At 33.5% G+C, this 17,229-nt stretch overlaps 1 protein-coding gene across 1 annotated transcript; it reads left to right on the plus strand.

Annotated features, from left to right (window-relative positions):
• Nucleotides 1-268: 268 nt before the first annotated feature.
• On the plus strand, nucleotides 269-15,000 carry LOC129003561 (alpha-amylase-like). The gene is made up of 11 exons (XM_054431858.1): nucleotides 269-325; nucleotides 2,042-2,212; nucleotides 2,390-2,529; nucleotides 3,186-3,354; nucleotides 4,364-4,479; nucleotides 7,923-8,053; nucleotides 8,606-8,731; nucleotides 10,351-10,475; nucleotides 11,458-11,656; nucleotides 12,267-12,382; nucleotides 14,791-15,000. Exons 1-11 carry the CDS (start codon nucleotides 269-271, stop codon nucleotides 14,998-15,000), a joined length of 1,560 nt encoding a protein of 519 aa, XP_054287833.1.
• Nucleotides 15,001-17,229: the final 2,229 nt, after the last annotated feature.

The following is a 17,229-nucleotide window of genomic DNA, read 5'->3' on the forward strand; positions in this document are numbered from 1 at the left end:
TTTTTTTATTCACTATAATATTGATAATTTATCTTTTGAACTCAAAACTTTAGATGTGAAATGATACAGTTGTTTAGTTTCTATCCAAATAATTAGAAATAGGCTAATGTCAAAGTAAATAAAAACCAAGGTTGAAGTAAACCAGGGCAGATAAATCAACAAAATATAAACTTGCATCATCTGTAACTATCCATCAAAAATTGTCATATGGCAAGTTTTAATGGCCAGATGGTTTTACAAATCATAGTTTAGTTGGAGCAAGGCAAGTATGACGGTCACACGGCTACTCCTAGTTTTATCCCAACTGGCCTTGTTCTTATTATTGGTGAGTTTTAATAGAAAAAAAAACTAGCTTTGACTTAAATAACTTCCATCTGATAAAATAATAACAATTAAATTTATCTATATATATATATATATATATATATATATATATATATATATATAAGGCAAAGCCCTCATATTGTATACAGGGTGTCCTGTAAGTAAACAGCCAAACTCCCAAAATATTATAATGGGTAAAAAAAAACAGAAATCAAGAATATTTGAAAAACTATTCTTTGATAGAAAATGTGAAAAAATAATGACAACCAACCTAACAAAAAAATAATCGAGGCACCCAAAAAATGTCGGTTCATAAACAATCCAACAATATAAAAATCAAACATCTGATAAAAGACATAGAAAAAAACGATAACATAGTAACAATAACAATAGTATAATAAAAATATAAATAGGTAGTTTAATAGTGTGTGTGATTGTATATTATTGTTGATTTAATTATGTTTCTTTAATTGCAAAATTGTATAGTATTTAAAATAAATATCTTTCAAATTATTAAAGGTACTGTATATCTTTATAACATTTTATATGTGATTTAAAGTAGCAATGAACTATTTAAAAAAATGTGTTTTCGAAATGAGAGCAATTTGAACTTTTATAAATAAAGAGTTTATATATTTTTATTACGTAAAATACACTGCTTTGTAATGAAGTAGAAAGTTGGCAGTTCCCATTTAACCTTGGTAATCGTGGTTAAATGGGAACTGCCATGTTTAGAGGTGCAAACATGAGGAAAAAGTCAATTTTCACAGTTTTGACTTTAAACATATTTTACTCTAAACCCTCTTTTTGTGTTACTTGAGGGGCATAGAAAATATGATTATTCATAAGCAAAATTCAAAATTATGTCTCCAAACTGGGGTCTCAAATTTGATTTTGTCAGCTGATTCATTTCTTCTAGTGAAATGAACAACATTGGACACTACTTACATGATCATAACCCTTATTTTAAATTCTGAAAAAACTAAGTTCATAACGTTTAATAACACCACAAAACGGAAAATCTTCAGATCCAACACTAGCATATAAATCACAAAACCTCAATAGGGAAAGTAAAGTGGCGGATTCGGATTATGACCACATCGGCCCCTAGGCACATGTAAATTTGCCCCCCCCCCCCATAGGCGTCATTTCAGACTTTTAACTGGGGTAGCAAGATCTACCAAGGGGTCTGTTACCATCTGTACTATCTGTCTGTACCATCTGATCGTAGTAGTAGTATCTTTAAGTGTAGCCAACTTATTTTAAAGCATGCACGTATTACATGCCTAATAAAAGCACACCGTTTTCTGTTGTATGGTTGGAATATTGGAGTGCGGCCAAAGTAAAATGAGTGTGGTTAATGAGTGTGTTAAGTAAATGCAGCAATTAGCTACTTTTGAGTGCCATAATCAGTAGGCTACTAGAAAGCCCGTTTTGTCAGTTAACTGTAGGAAAAGTTATTGCTTACTTTAATGGTACTTACATACTTAACTATACTTTATCATAATTATACTTAATTTCATATAGATACCATTAATTTTGGTGTTTTTGGCCTGTCACCGTCAAAAAGGTTAATTTGGTCCTAGGTCTAGGTCTACCATGAGACCTGCGGTTATACCTTATTCCTTCTATGCCCTGCATACAAGGCTATAAGGAACATAGGAAAGGTATAAATATTCCATAGATAGGAAATATTCTAAATCCAAACATTTTACAGGCAGGGAAGATAAAAGGGGACCATATCCCCATAAAAGATGAAAAACCAGCAAGTGAGAAAGCATTTGAATTGAAGAGTGGTGTTATCGCACATTTGTTCACATGGCGGTGGTCAGATATTGCCGATGAATGTGAGCAGTTTTTGTCCAAAAAAGGGTTTGATGGTGTCCACGTAAGTATCTAATACTAACCTATTTTCATAACTTATTTCGATAAAAATATCAAACGAAAACATGTTTATTTCCGAATACCAAAACCTATAAATACTCTTTTTGTTGGACTAATTGCATATAAAAAGAGCAAATAATTCTCTCTATGCCTTTAATTAGTGTCTCCACCATTGTTACAGATCTCTCCTCCTGCAGAGCACGTTAAGTCAAATGGACTCTGGGCTAGGTACCAAGTAGTCTCATATCAGCTGGCCAGCAATTCAGGGAGTGAGAATCAGCTGAGAGATATGGTTAAAAGATGCAACAGTGTTGGTGTTAGGTCAGTATTTGCTACTTTAAAAACAGCCCTTAAACTAAACATTTAAGACTTTCTTCAATAAAACATTCAAATAAACAAATTATTCTGGCATTGAATGAATTCCAAAGGCATTTGGAACACAAGAACTTTGGCAATTACGAATACAGTAAGGGAACAGGGATTTCATCTTGGATTCCGGTTAAAACTTTACTTCAAAACAGGGAGTTAAGGAGATTCACAATTAGGTTTTTGAAACAAGAACGTCTAGAGGATGCCCCCTCTCCTCAGAATTTGATACCAATACCTCCAAATACATTCTTTGAACTTCATTGAATCTCTGATAAATATTGGTGCTTTGGCTTTGCCTTATGCTATAAAGAAGTGGCAATCCTTGATAAGTTCAATGGAACTTTCATCAAAGGAGCTGGAACTGTTGGGGCATTTTTTATCACAATTCCGTCCACGACAGTAACACCATGTTAGTTTCACGTTAAAATAAAGGATTGTATTTACTATTTCTACCATTTAAACAAATATATATCAACCTGGGATTTTAATATTGTTGATCTTTGTAATAACATTATTATTCAAAGAGAACAGGTAGACAGACGAAGGTTAATAAAATCAGTTTACTGTATAAAAATAGAAAAACAATAAATTTCTATTTGTTTATACAGGGTTTTTGCCGATGTTGTATTAACCCACATGACAGATATAACGGAAAGACGTGTTGGCGTGGCAGGTACATCTTTTTACCCTGAAGACAAGTATTACCCGGGTGTACCATACACAAAAGAAGATTTCTATCCAGCTTGTACAATAACTGACCCGTCTGATGCAAAACAGGTATGTTTAGGGCTTGTGAGAAGGAAGTATTGTGACACTATGGTACATCAAGTAATCATCAGTCCTGCTCCTTTCACTCTACAGGGTTTGTGCCGTCACAAACCGTTTGGTTTTACACAGTGTCTATGTTTCTATCACATTATACGTTTATGAGATGAATGTGTTTACAATATCACAATAAACATAAATAGTGTCCAATTGACAAGCCAGATTGTAAACACTAAACAGCTGATTTATTTATACTGGTCGGTGGTCTCCTGAGTCCCGACAAAAACGATACAGTCTTAAAGCTTGCATTGAACTACATGCGGCACTTGCGTACAGCCACGGTGCGACAACGTCCGGTTCAGTGGCAGTAGACTACAAGACAGCATGGTTTTCTGCTGTCGTAGTCTGAATCTCTCATGCTCTTCTTGACACCATTGATCAAATTTAACCTTTGAGTATATGGTTTAACCATATGGCAAAAACCGGTGTTAAAGGAACGCCACTGAGGGATATCAGAGATATATATCTATTTTTGTATTTATACCATCATTAATTTGTCAGATGAATATAGTCTAAGGCTATAAATCTAGAAGTCTTAGATTAAAAAACAAATGTTTTGAAATAAGGAGGCAAAATAACATCATAATAATTAGTTGCAATAGGGATAAAAATATAGAAGTAAACGTACAATGTCATTGAAAAACAAAACGTTTTAAAATAATCTTTCAAAGATAGAATTGCCTTCTCCAATAGCAGCGTTATCAAATATTTTTTTTTATTTGGCTTACTAGTAAATTTATTTAATCTTTAATGGCAGTTTATTGTAAATTTTAGGCTCTGTATATATGAAAGACTATATCTATTAACCACCAATCAATCAATTTATTTATAATACTTCCAATGAAATGCTCATATTGCTAAATTTGAGTTAAAGATAATTGATATTTTTATACAAAATATTTATTTTTATACCTCTTATATAAATATTCATATAGACTGACTTTTGTTTTTGCTGGTGTAGATACGAGAGTGTCAAGATGATGAACTGAATGACTTGAACCATTCTCGTGAATCAGTAAGGGAGAAGATTGTGCATCATTTGAACCACTTGATAGAAATCGGGGTAGCTGGTTTTAGGTACAAAAAACTGTTTTTACTTATTGTTTTCATACGTATTTGTGTATATTTTCATGATTTTAATATTATTCCATGTTAGACATAGCACTGTCAATGTGCCATATATCTGTATACTTTTATGTTTTTAATATGATCCCATGATACACAGTACTGTGAATGTGCTGTATTATGTAATTTTCATGATTTGTTTATGTATCTATATACAGGGTGTTTCGAAACTCTCCCCCGAAACTCCATTGTCAAGTTCCTTAGGTCAAAACAAACCAAAAATGTCATAAACATATGTTCTATCTCGATTCGTTTTCCGTAGGTCAGTGTGTAGCGGCCTATGTATTTTTTACATAGCTTGCCATAACTTTTTAACTACTTGAGGTACCAACTTCAAACTTGGTACAAGTATGATGACTAATAGGATCTATTCTTTTGCAATACATCAAGTTTCTACTTTGTATAATTTTGAAATTGCGGCCATTTACATTTTTCTAAGCTTAATAACTAAAAAGCCATAGCTAGGATTGATAAAAAGATTACAGATGACAATAAAGATGGAAATTTAATTTGCTTCACGGAAATGCATTATTTGTATGAGTTCATAAGACAAATAAGGGAGAAAATTTTAATTTTCCGAAGTTAAAACAAAACATTTGCTCAAATTCAATAAATTTGCAGACCTTTATAAAAATGAAATTTTTTTCTGTTATTTGTGTTATGACCCTATACAAATTGTACATTTCTGTAAAGGGAAACAAATGTCTAACCTTTTTGTCTTTTGTAACTTTAAGTGAATTTCCTATATAGGGAATATTAGCGAATTTCCCAAATAGGGAATTAGCTATTACTGTAGGTCTCATGATAAGACCTGGACCTGGGACCGATTTACTTATTCGTTTTGAGGTCCCCAGAGGCCACAAACACCATCCGTTCAAATTCATATACATATGTATATATATATACTAGCAGTTACACGGCACGCGTTGCTGCGCTTGCTTAACAACTATAATTTTAAATGGTAATTTGTTCTTTACAATGAATAATAAAAGTGTATACCAAAAATAAAAATAGAATATTTTACTTAATTGCCAGTGGATAAACAATGTTTTTTGTTTTTTCATTAGGTGTATAGATCTATAATTTTTAGGCGTACCTACCACCACGTGAGCACGCAACATACAGCTGTCCGTGTGAAAAGCATGCATTTTCTTAATTTAAACTGACTATGGTCAGGGATTGCCCTAGTGCCTTATAATGGTGATTGGGAAAGCAAGACACAAAGGAAATTATAGTTGGTTAAATTCAGAGGGTAATTCGGATGAAATCATCAGTATTCTTGGGATTAAGACTATTCTCCTTGAAACTTACCGATGATAATTTTTGCTTCATTCAATTTTGCTGTCATTTTTTCGTCAGTCTGGTAAAGTTGCACAGCTTTGGTGGATTTAAGTTTCGCATTAGTATTATTGGACTTCCTTCTTTTAAAGACAGTAAATTGGTGGGTTAATGACAAATTGAGAGGCTTTTGAATACCTGAGATAGCACACAAGATTATTATTAACCTAATAATTTATGTTAGATTGTGTGGGCATAGAATAAAAGATAAAAATATTAAGGCATTGCCATCCCTTTTATTGTTATAATACTTTGATAAAGGTTTTTATGTTTACATATTTAACATTGGAGAAGTTAGACGTTGTTTAGTGCACAAGTGTGCTGCGATTGGGGTTTAATATATTTGGACTTATTCAAAAGTAAAATAGTTTTCTGTACTGCACTCCGTGGAAACATTGTGACACTATTTCAAATCATATGACTAATACAGCATGTTGTGATTATTGAAACCTACAAAACAGTTGGTGAAAGTTTTTTTTTTTTTTTTTTTTTTTTTTACAGCATTTATTTCTGGTTCAACGTAGACATTATACACAGAAGTGTTAACAAAATTAAAAAGAAATTAACTATAATAACATCGTGGGTTCGCCCAAACCTGGTACACCCTGTAACATAATTAATTTAGAGAATAATTTAATCGTCTTTAGGCTTCATTCATCCAATAGATCTTGAGGGAGCCTTCGACGTAGCCTCCTGTTCTCAGTTGCTTCACCAAGATGAAAAGTTAATGCACCAGGAACATCGTTTAAAGATTTTAGAAATTTTGAGGTTGTTTTTTCAATAAAGGCCGAGATAGACTCCACTCCTAGTTCTTCATGTATATGCCTGTTTCTAACAAACCAGAGAGCATTCACCGCTATTCTTAGAATTTTGTTTTGAATCACTTGAATTTTGAAGAGTTTGTTTTTTGATATAGCTAATCCCCAGATAGGAGATGCATATGTAATCAAGGGCCGAATTATTGATTTGTAGATTAGAACTGTACAAGCTGGCTTCAGAGTAGATTTCCTATTGATTAAAGGGAAAAGCTTTGCAAGGCGTGCATAACCTTGGGATAGTTTTTGATTAACGTGGTAGTTCCAATTAAGTTTTTTGTCCAGCCATACTCCAAGATATTTTATGGCCTGGTCATCAGGGTTCCAAGGTAGAAAGTTACCATATATTTGAATTTCATGTGGCAATGTATGTTTTTTCAAGGAAAATATTTTTGTTTCACATTTAGTTGAATTTAGGCGAAATTTCCACTTGTAGAACCAATCAATGAGAAGATCCACAGAGTATTGCAGGGAATACGTGGCCTCGTGGATGTCGGAATGTTGGCACAGGATAGCAGTGTCGTCGGCGTAGAGAGCTAATGAGGCGTCTTCTGGAAGAGGGATGTCTGCCATGTATAGATTAAACAATACAGGGCCCAAAATTGAACCTTGTGGAACTCCTGCATTGACTCGTCGTACAGATGATTTGGAAGAACTAATTTTAACAGAGAAGGTCCTGTGACAGAGAAACGATTTTACAATACTGGTTAAATATTTTGGAAACCCGAAATTAATCAATTTAAAGACAAGACCGTCATGCCATACCTTATCAAATGCCTGAGATATGTCAAGAAATGCCGTTGGTGAAAGTAAACATCTGCTTTTAAATTATATTTATTTGTAAACATTGCAGTTCAAAAAGTCTGACATTGGCCAAGGCCCCAATAGAAAAAAGCAGGCCATGCTGCAGGATCCATGACGTCACACTAGTGGATGGATTTCATTGATAAATTCATTGCCATCACCATTCCCATATGTTTTAGGTAAATAAACAAGCTGGTTGTTTGTAAGATTTTAATGGTAAGAGTTAAGTACAACTATCCACCACTGTGACGTAGTGTTGCACTACCCGCGCTGCAGCATGGCCTCATTGGCTCACTTAAGCTATGTCACATGGAGCATAGGCCTACTGTAGTCTCTAGTTTAATAAGTCTGGGCATAATCAGAGCTATTCATAAACATGTTTACTTTAAACACATGTTTCTTCTGTTTAAATGATGTAGTTATTTACTAATTTTTCAGGATAAATTTTGCCGATATAATGTATCCTGATAACTTGTCAGTGATCTACCAAAGACTGGATTATCTCAACACAGAACACGGCTTCCCTGCAGAAACTAGACCTCTGATATTCCATGAAGTCTATACTTTTGGTTCGTAAGATGCTGTTTGAAATTTAATTACAACTAATAGTCAATTAAATTTCACATAGGGGATGGATGCACTATTACCCTAGGTTATCAATATGGTCTCAATGTATGGTAAATATATGGTCTCTTGGTAAAACCTAGACCGGAAATTGATTTCCTTTTTTTTTGAGGTCCTTATAGAAGCCAAAAACTCCATCCGTTCAAATTTATCAGTATATATATACAAAAAAAAATGTCCCCTTACCACAATAACTCGAGCAAAGAAACATTTGATTTTATGAAATTTGGTACAAGTAAAAATATGTTAATTCAAACGAGTTTTGTGAACAAGCATGATCAGACTATGGGAAGTGAAAAAAATTATCTACACAGTCAAAGTTAGGGAACAGTTAGTTAGTTGGGAACATGGGTTTATGGGGAGTTTTCTGGGGTAAAAATTGGGTTTTCCCATTTTTTATTTTTTTTTACCACTGCCCACTGTAATACTGTAGATGAATGACGCTTCAACAAGAGCAGATGTGAAAATCAACTGATATTATGATGATGTGTTCACAGATGATGAGGGGCCAATAAAGTATGAGGAGTACACCCCACTAGGATTAGTCCTGGACTTTACGTTTGGCCTTCAGTTGGGGAAGTTTTTTCAAGGCAAACAAAATCTCAAAGATCTTCAGAACTTTGGTTTGTTTGGTTTAGTCTTAATAATAGTTTGTTCAAATACTTATATTGTTTGGTTATATGTTAAAATCTTGTGGGAGCGAGCTGGTCTAATGGTTAGAGCACGGGACTTCAATCCCTGAGGTCCCGGGTTCTAATTCCGCCGTATCACCAATGGGTTTTTGCTTGTTTTAAACAAATTTGGAAAATTTATTTATTTCATAGTCAACTATCAACATTTCACTAAAAAAATTCTATTATCTTCTCTATAGCGGGAAATCTATGTATTGGTTAAATTTTAAATAGGGAATAAAATATGACATTTAAAGAAAGATATTAATAAAAATCCAATCCGGTCAAATGGGAATTCGCTTTGTCTGCAGCTTTGCTGCCAGGAAGGTATTTTTGACAATTTCACTGATGAATTAAATTATTAAAAAAAAATTGTTTCTATCCCCTTGTTGTTTTCAATGCTAAATATTTATTTTATTTTATACCTAATAAAAAAGTACCTGGGAACCGAGCTTTGCTCGGGGAAAATCATTAGTTCACTCTGAAAGCACCTTAGTATTGGAGATACATAAATCCACACATCTACGCCCTACACCATTTCCTACGTCATGGACCTGTTTCCCTCCATTCCCATTGCATTTAAAGATTGCAGATACCTTAATCTAATCGTCATAAACAGTTCCCACACTCCGGACAGCTCGCTTTGACTACTTCCTTCGCCACTTCCTACGTCACGGGCCTGTTTCCCTCCCTTTCCCATAGCATTTTAGGATTGCCCATACCCTTATCTAATCCTCATTAACAGTTCCCACACTCCGGACTACTCGCCTTGACTACTTCCTTCACCACTTCCTACGTCGCGGACCTGTTTCCCTCCCTTCCCATAGCATTTTAGGATTGCAGATACCCTAATCTTATCGTCATAAACAGTCCCACACTCCGGACTGCTTGCATTTACTACTTCCTTCATCACTTCCTACGTCACGGACCTGTTTCCCTCTATTCCCATAACATTTTATGATTGCCTTTACTACTTCCTTCACTACTTCCTACGTCACGGACCTGTTTCCTTCCCTTCCCATAGCATTTTAGAATTGCAGATACCTTAATGTATTCGTCATAAACAGATCGTAGACTTTGCACTGCTACCCTTGACTACAATGTATCGAGTAATCTTAAGTATAATCTTTGCTCAATATTAACAAGTGATGTGTTTCCTTTTGTACTGTATTTGTAATTTGCTATTATACTGTGGGTAGTTGGCTTATTATGAACACATGCCACAACTTCAAGTCTTTTTTGTTTACTTTTTCCTTGTTATTTAATTCAGCCAACATGGTTACCTAGCAACCCATAAGACTAATGTTAAAAAAATGTTATTTTCAGTTTCATTTTTCTACGTAGTTAGATTTTTGTTGGCAGTTCTAACTGCATGAATCTCGTTTTTAGGCCAGAAATGAACTATTTACAACATTTGAAGAAAATCGTCGGAGCCGTTTTCGAGATCTTTGTGCAAGCAAGCAAGCAAACATTGCTCGTATTAGAGTATAGGATATATTAAGTTTGAGTACAGTCACACTAAGTTATTTAAAACATTTTTCAATATCATTGTTTGTTTTATTTTAAACCAGGCTCAGAAGGAATTATCCTGCCAAAACAACAACGTGTTGTGTTTGTTGAAAATCATATCACGGAACGATTACCACTATTATCAGTAGATTTGTTTCTAAGCTACAACAAACCAAAAGCGTACAAGGTTAGTGTGTACTGTGTTGTTATTTATTCTGCTATTAATTTAAGGTAAATTAATTATTTTCTAGTTTTGTTTAAGGTAAATTAATTATTTTGTAGTTTTATTTCATATGTTTTGTTTTTTACTACTTATCAGTGGTGTAGTTTTAGATTGTGTAGTTTGGAAACACTCACCATTATCCAAAAAATGACGAACATACATTATTAAAACATAGGATTCTCGGGAAAAGCAGAGTTGGAGTTATTCTCACCTTGTTCCGCCCTAAATTCCTCACTGCTTCTTACATACTTTCGATATATGCAATTGTTTGCAATAGAAATTTACAACTAAGTTGACAACAGCTGGTTTTTACTCCCTAGGGGCTAAAAACGCTTTTTACTCCCTGGAAAGTAAAAATTCTATTTTATGACTGGCAAAACAAACAAAGAACACATGTTAATATTGTGTAATGGCATTAAAATATAACACGATCAAATGTATTGAGGTACAAAATCAGCTGCTTAGTTAGTTTTAACTTCCAACGCTATTCTAATAGAGAACATTTTATGTTATAACTAGTTTTATGCTAAATATATTTTACAATTTTTCTGCCGTCCCGTACTAAGACCTTAATATGAACCCTCTTCGATCTTTCTACGACTTGCCAGATGCCCACAATTATTTTGACACAAGAATCCCCTTACAAAATTAAATATATATATTTCTACACTTTAAACTACATATTATCCAAAGAACAACCACCATACAATGCTCAGAGAGCTTAAACCAAGTGTAAGCACCTAAAACGCCAGCTAGATTTCAGATTCCAAAGGGTACACACTCTGCGATGTATTGTAAATCAATTTTAAATATTCATAATACTTAGGCAAGATAAACTCTATTTTACAAAACGCTAGTCACTGAAACAGGATCGTATCCAAATCGAAACATCCTGCAATTTTATTTAAGAATCTTAATAGCTTACGGTTCTTTTTCCTATTCACAGATGGCAGTGATTTTCATGTTGGCTCATGGAGATGACACTTGCAAGATATTTTCGGGTTACCGGTTCAAAGATGTTCGTCAAGGCCCTCCTGATCTGCCTCCTCGTCCTATCAAGAGAAACGTTTGTTCCAACGGTTGGGAGTGTCAACATCGGTGGCGTCAGATATACAATGCAGTGGAATTCCACAATGTTGTCAAAGGTAGAGTGGAACAAAATAAGAAGGAACTGCTGGGAAACTTGTTCAGGTTGTTCCTTAAGAAATATTATGATATTTTTAAAATTTACGTGCAATTTTAAGACTTTACATTTCCCCTCTAAAATTACTCGTCTAGGAACTACAGTTCATAGTTACCTACAGTACTGTTAACATTCTGTAGTTAACTACAGAATGTTAACAGCAAGCCACTTTTTCGAAGATGTAACACGCTGTAGTTCCTAAGTAGCATTAGCAAAAAATTTGCACAATTAAAGGTTTTTTCAATTGCATTTATCTTCTTAGGTCGAAGCGAACACAACTTTTACCCAATAAATGAATAATTCAAGGTAATTTTCAATATGAATGGGATTTTTTTGTTATGGCGCTGTTCTGACCTAGCAGTTTGAGCATGGGTCTTCCTTCCAAGGCTTGGGCTTAAACGTCATTTACACGAGGAAGTAAGCAGGTAGGTTGCCCGTAAAAGAACTTTCTACAAGATAATTCTACAACCCAGGAGTTTTGGAACACCACTTAAGCTGACTTTCGGACAACAAAGATCTGATCACTATGTAAAATATTCACATTTTCTTTCATGAGTCCAATGTTTCCCTAGGTACGCCAGTGACAAATTGGTGGAGCAATGGAAAAAATCAAATTGCTTTTTGTCGAGGAAACAAAGGATTTGTGGCCTTTAATTTGGACAATGTCGAATTAAACCAGAATCTACAGGTGAATACATTATTCCGATACAATTACTTATCTTCAACGACTGTACAGTATAAGATTCTAAAATTTTTGAAAAAGTTGTGTACGATCAATTAGTAGATTTTTTAGAGAAAAATAAATTATTTGATGAAGATCAGCATGGGTTTAGAGCTGGAAGGTCAACGACAACCACTAGTGTAGATTTTGTGACATCAATAATTGAAAGCATAGATAAAAAATAAAACTTTGGGGATTTTTCTAGATCTTACTCGCGCATTTGATAGTGTAAATCATTCAGAATTAATAAAAACATTACAATCCTTAGGAATGAAAAATCGCCAGATAGAATATGGTTTAAATCATATCTTAATGATAGGAAACAATACTGTCACAAAAGGGCTTAGTACAAAAAATGTTATACAATTTCATAATTCAACAATACAACCTATCAAATACGGAGTACCCCAAGGATCTATCCTAGGACCGCTTCTGTTTTTGTGCTATATCAAGGGGTTACCTAGTTTTATTTCAGGAACAGATAGCAAAGTTTGCCTATATGCAGACGATACAAGCCTTTTGGTGACAGGTAAAACTCTCGAAGCTGTACAAAATTCTTATTCTCACTATATTAACAAGATTCAAAACTTTTTTAACAGCAAAAATTTACTTTTAAATGAAAATAAAAGTAGTTACATTTCTTTCTGTACAAATAAAAATAAAAACAATGAGACAATTTTGAAGACTAATGCTAAAATTAATAAAGTAAATGATTTAAAGTTTTTAGGAATTATTATGATAACAATTTAAGTTGGGACTCTCATGTCCAGCATGTTGTAGGCAAAATTTCATCAGGCTTGTATGCTCTTCGAAGGATGTCCTATGTCTGTGATCTTTCGGCTCTAAAACTGGTGTATTATGCTTTTGTACATTCATTTATATCATACGGAATTAGTGTGTACGGAGGGACCTCAAAATCAAACCTTAATCAAATACTTCTGTTAAAAAAGAAAGCTATTAGATTAATGCTAAGTTTAAATTGGATTGAAAGTGTAAAGTATAATTTTTCTAATTTGGAAATCCTAACAGTGTTTGGAATTTATATATACGAGACAATAAAATATACTTAGCAGCACCATTTACCAAAAATACAGTTAGAACTAAGTAGGCCTACCAGTAATAGATATAATACCAGAAATGCACAATATGTTATACAAAACAGACACAATTTAGAATTTTATAAAAAAAACACAGTGTATAGAGGCCTTAGATATATAAACTTTTTACCAAAAAAGATATAAAAAATGAATGTAATAGTAAGAAATTTTACTTTAACCTACAAAAATACCTAGTAGAAAAAGCAGTTTACTCCTTTGAGGAATTTTACAATTTAAAATATTGTGAATATACAATAAGTACTCACTGACTCTATTCTTTGTACTTGAACATTCATGAATAAAGGAGATTTTGATTTGATTTGAGGTTGATTTTCATTTGTTACTTACTAAAATGAAATTAAATTTGGTCAAGTCAAAATTGTGGAGATTCAAAATATTATTGTTATGTATTAATAAACTGTATTCTAAAGCACGATGAAATAGTTGTAAAAACTTGGTCGACGATTTGTTTTTATTTTAATAAAAAAGTTAAATCAACCAAGGCTGATGGGATTTCTACTCAAAATATTTTTAAATACGTCAGAAACATTCCCCATTTCAAAAGGTTACACGTGAGAACTAGTTTGCTGCTACGGGAAAGTTAATATAAGGTGTGGTTTTATAGTAAATTGTTAGAGTGAAATTTGCCAAAATATCAATAAACAAGCAAACTATGACAATTTATTCATAAGAATAGTAGTGGAATTTTAAATTTACAGTTTGATGAAATTTTCTCTGTAACCATCAAGGGTACAATAACGCCAATATTAAATCATTTATTTCTTAACGCCATAAACAAGTTTTCAGAAACAAATTACTTAAATTTTATATTTTACGGTTGAAAAAAACAACTGTTTTCACCCCATAAAACCTATAAAAGCCTGATCCCACGGTCCAATCATGCTGGATTGTAAATTATTGGAATAAATGTACTTTCACATGTTTGTAGGTACCGGATTCCATCAAAATCTGTTTAGTTTTATTCAAGTTATTGTGGTAACGTACACATACAAAAAAACATATATGAACGGATGGTGTTTTTGACCTCTGGGGTTAGAAAACAAATAAAGTAAATCAGTCCATCCAAAAAGGTAAATCTGAGCCAAGCCATTCAAGTTCCGTCTCACCAGAGTACCTTAATCTTACAAATCCGTTAATTCTCTAAGAAAAGCTGAAAAACAGCAATCACTAATTATTGTGTCCAATGTTGAACATTATTATACATACAACGCATTACAAATATGTTTATGTTAAAAACCAATATTGATAATGTTTCAGACATGCTTGCCAGAAGGAGAATATTGTGATCTAATATCTGGAGAAGTTACAACTACAGGGTGTTCTGGCAAAACAATAAAAGTTGAAAAAGACGGAAAAGCAAACATTGTTGTACCAGAGAACGCAAGTCCTGAAGACGGTGTTGTGGCAATCCACATTCAATCTGGAACTGTGTACGGAGATGGGGATTCGGGGAAATCTGAGACGTAATTTCTACAAATGAAAATGTATGAAATAAAAATAAATGACATATGGAATTTATCATTGTTGACTTATTTCTTGAAACTCACTACACAACACTAAGAACACTTTATTGCCTTCCCTTGTAGCAGCAAACATATGTACTTTTAAAACTAATGTTATTTAAATTGGGAATAAATCTGATATGTTTATTAAAAAAGTTGAAAATTTAATCAGGAAAATTAATCTGCTGTAGGTTTGCACAGTTTACTTTTTCCTTATTTAATTTTAGGGAATTTTTCTATAGAGAAGTAGCTATTACCATAGATAAAACATACTCCCTTAGTAGATTTCTCATCCTTATGGAACAGCTGAAGACAATTTTATTGTTAGTTCTGTACGGTTTTATGTAGAGGTCGTGTTTTGTTTACAATTTGTTTCCCGTTAATACAGTCATTTAAAACATCGTTTAACCAAATAATACGATCTAATCATAAACAATATATTGTCCCCTAGTTATTTAACCAAACAGTAAAGCACAAATCAAGAAATTAACCCTAAAATAATAGAAACAAAATTTCGTCGACACTAGCGCCAAGTGTGGCGTACATGAACTAGACACGAAAAACGTGCTTCAAATTTTACAATGGGATGAGAAGGCTACTTGTGTTGGTTAGTCTATGCTACTATTACCATAGGTGGCAAGGTAAGACCTGGAACCGGGACCGATATACTTTTTCATTCACTGTCAAAGCAAATGTAAACAAACATTATTATTGTTCTCATCGCAGCCATGGAGACAAATCAATATTTACTTTTAAAATCTTCACCTCAGAACTTTTAAAGCCAAAGGGGCAAAGCCCACGGTCAGCATCAAAGTGTGAATAGCCCTATAATGGTCCTTGGTATGGTAGCTATATTTTTGTAAAATTTAAGCCCAGTTGGTTCAGTAGTTTTTGCGCCTATTAGTAATACACATACAGACAGACACCATAAGATTTTTATATAATAGCATTGACTATTGGAATAGTCAAAGATAATAATATAGATTAGGTATAGTAAAAAATATGTACAGTATCTTAAGTCAAAATACCCCCGCCACAGCAAACCTGCCGACTAAGCGAATTTTCATTAGCCTGGATTGATTTTCAATTAGGCTCTGACCTGGTGACGAATATAGTTCGCTGAATGTTAAGAATCTTTTAAATTTATTGAGTCTTCCGTCGCATGCGAGATAAGGTACAATAAAGAGATACATTTTTTACCACAAGAAACATATCTGATACCGAAATTCATAGCTAGACGACTGAAGGTTATGGTCCTATGCAATGAGTGAGAGAAAAATGGTTTAGGGAGTAAAAATGGCGGTCAAAACTATTTTAGTTTGTGTGGTCTTCTGTAAGCAGTCTGGGTACCCAACAAAAACACAATTCCCTTCAAAATGGACATTTTAACAGCTGTTTTAACTCCCTGGCCCATTTCTCCACCCTACCCTACTCGATTGCATTATGGCCATAAACTTCAGTCATCTGGCAATGAATGTTCGCAGCCAATATGTTTCTTGTAGGGAAAAACATATCACTGACCTTATCTTGCATGCGGCAGGAATTAATATTTTTTTTAATTTCTAGAGACACAGCAAAGTGTAAGTTACATGTCAGCTACAAAATACAATTGACACTGTTCTGCTCACAAAGTAAAGTATGCCAGGCGAGGAGCCTCGTTGGGGCGTACACGAGAAATAAGAAGCGATAGGCACAAAAATGTGTCTTACTTGAAAAATTTACTCTCGTATTTTGATTATTAACAGTTTCCATAATTATCATGAGTTTTAGAAATTATTTATTGATTATTAGAAATATTCTGTGGTGGATTTTATGGATGAGCTGCTAGCATCTGCATGACAATATTATTGTCCTACAAAACGTTTATGTATTTCGTAACTTTAAAAAGTTTGTCAAAACTATTTAAATTTCTTGGGTTGGATACTTTGGGTTGGATTAATTATAGTTCGGCCACATAGAAAACGACCTGCGCACTAATGCTAAACCAATGCTGGAGGAGGTCGCTTTCTAAGCGGCCGAACTATAGTTTTAATTTTAAGCTATAGCGCATTAAATAAAACATTGAAGTTCTGGTAACTTCAAATTACTTTTCATATACCTACATAGAAAATGAGACATAAAATACAGTGTGGTAGAAAAGTCCCGGAACGGTTAAATATTTTTAAAAATAATGCAGATAGAGCTTAAATACTTG

Source organism: Macrosteles quadrilineatus, unplaced genomic scaffold (genome assembly GCF_028750875.1).
Source record: "Macrosteles quadrilineatus isolate MER2022 unplaced genomic scaffold, UCM_ALF_1.0 Scaffold_9__3_contigs__length_116548681, whole genome shotgun sequence".
NCBI lineage: Eukaryota > Metazoa > Arthropoda > Insecta > Hemiptera > Cicadellidae > Macrosteles > Macrosteles quadrilineatus.

Coding starts and splice junctions, on each gene's coding strand:
- LOC129003561 (XM_054431858.1), top strand. CDS start 269: ATGACGGTCACACGGCTACTCCTAGTTTTATCCCAACTGGCCTTGTTC. Junction 326..2,041: donor TGGCCTTGTTCTTATTATTG/GTGAGTTTTAAT, acceptor AACATTTTACAG/GCAGGGAAGATAAAAGGGGA. Junction 10,476..11,457: donor ACAAACCAAAAGCGTACAAG/GTTAGTGTGTAC, acceptor TCCTATTCACAG/ATGGCAGTGATTTTCATGTT.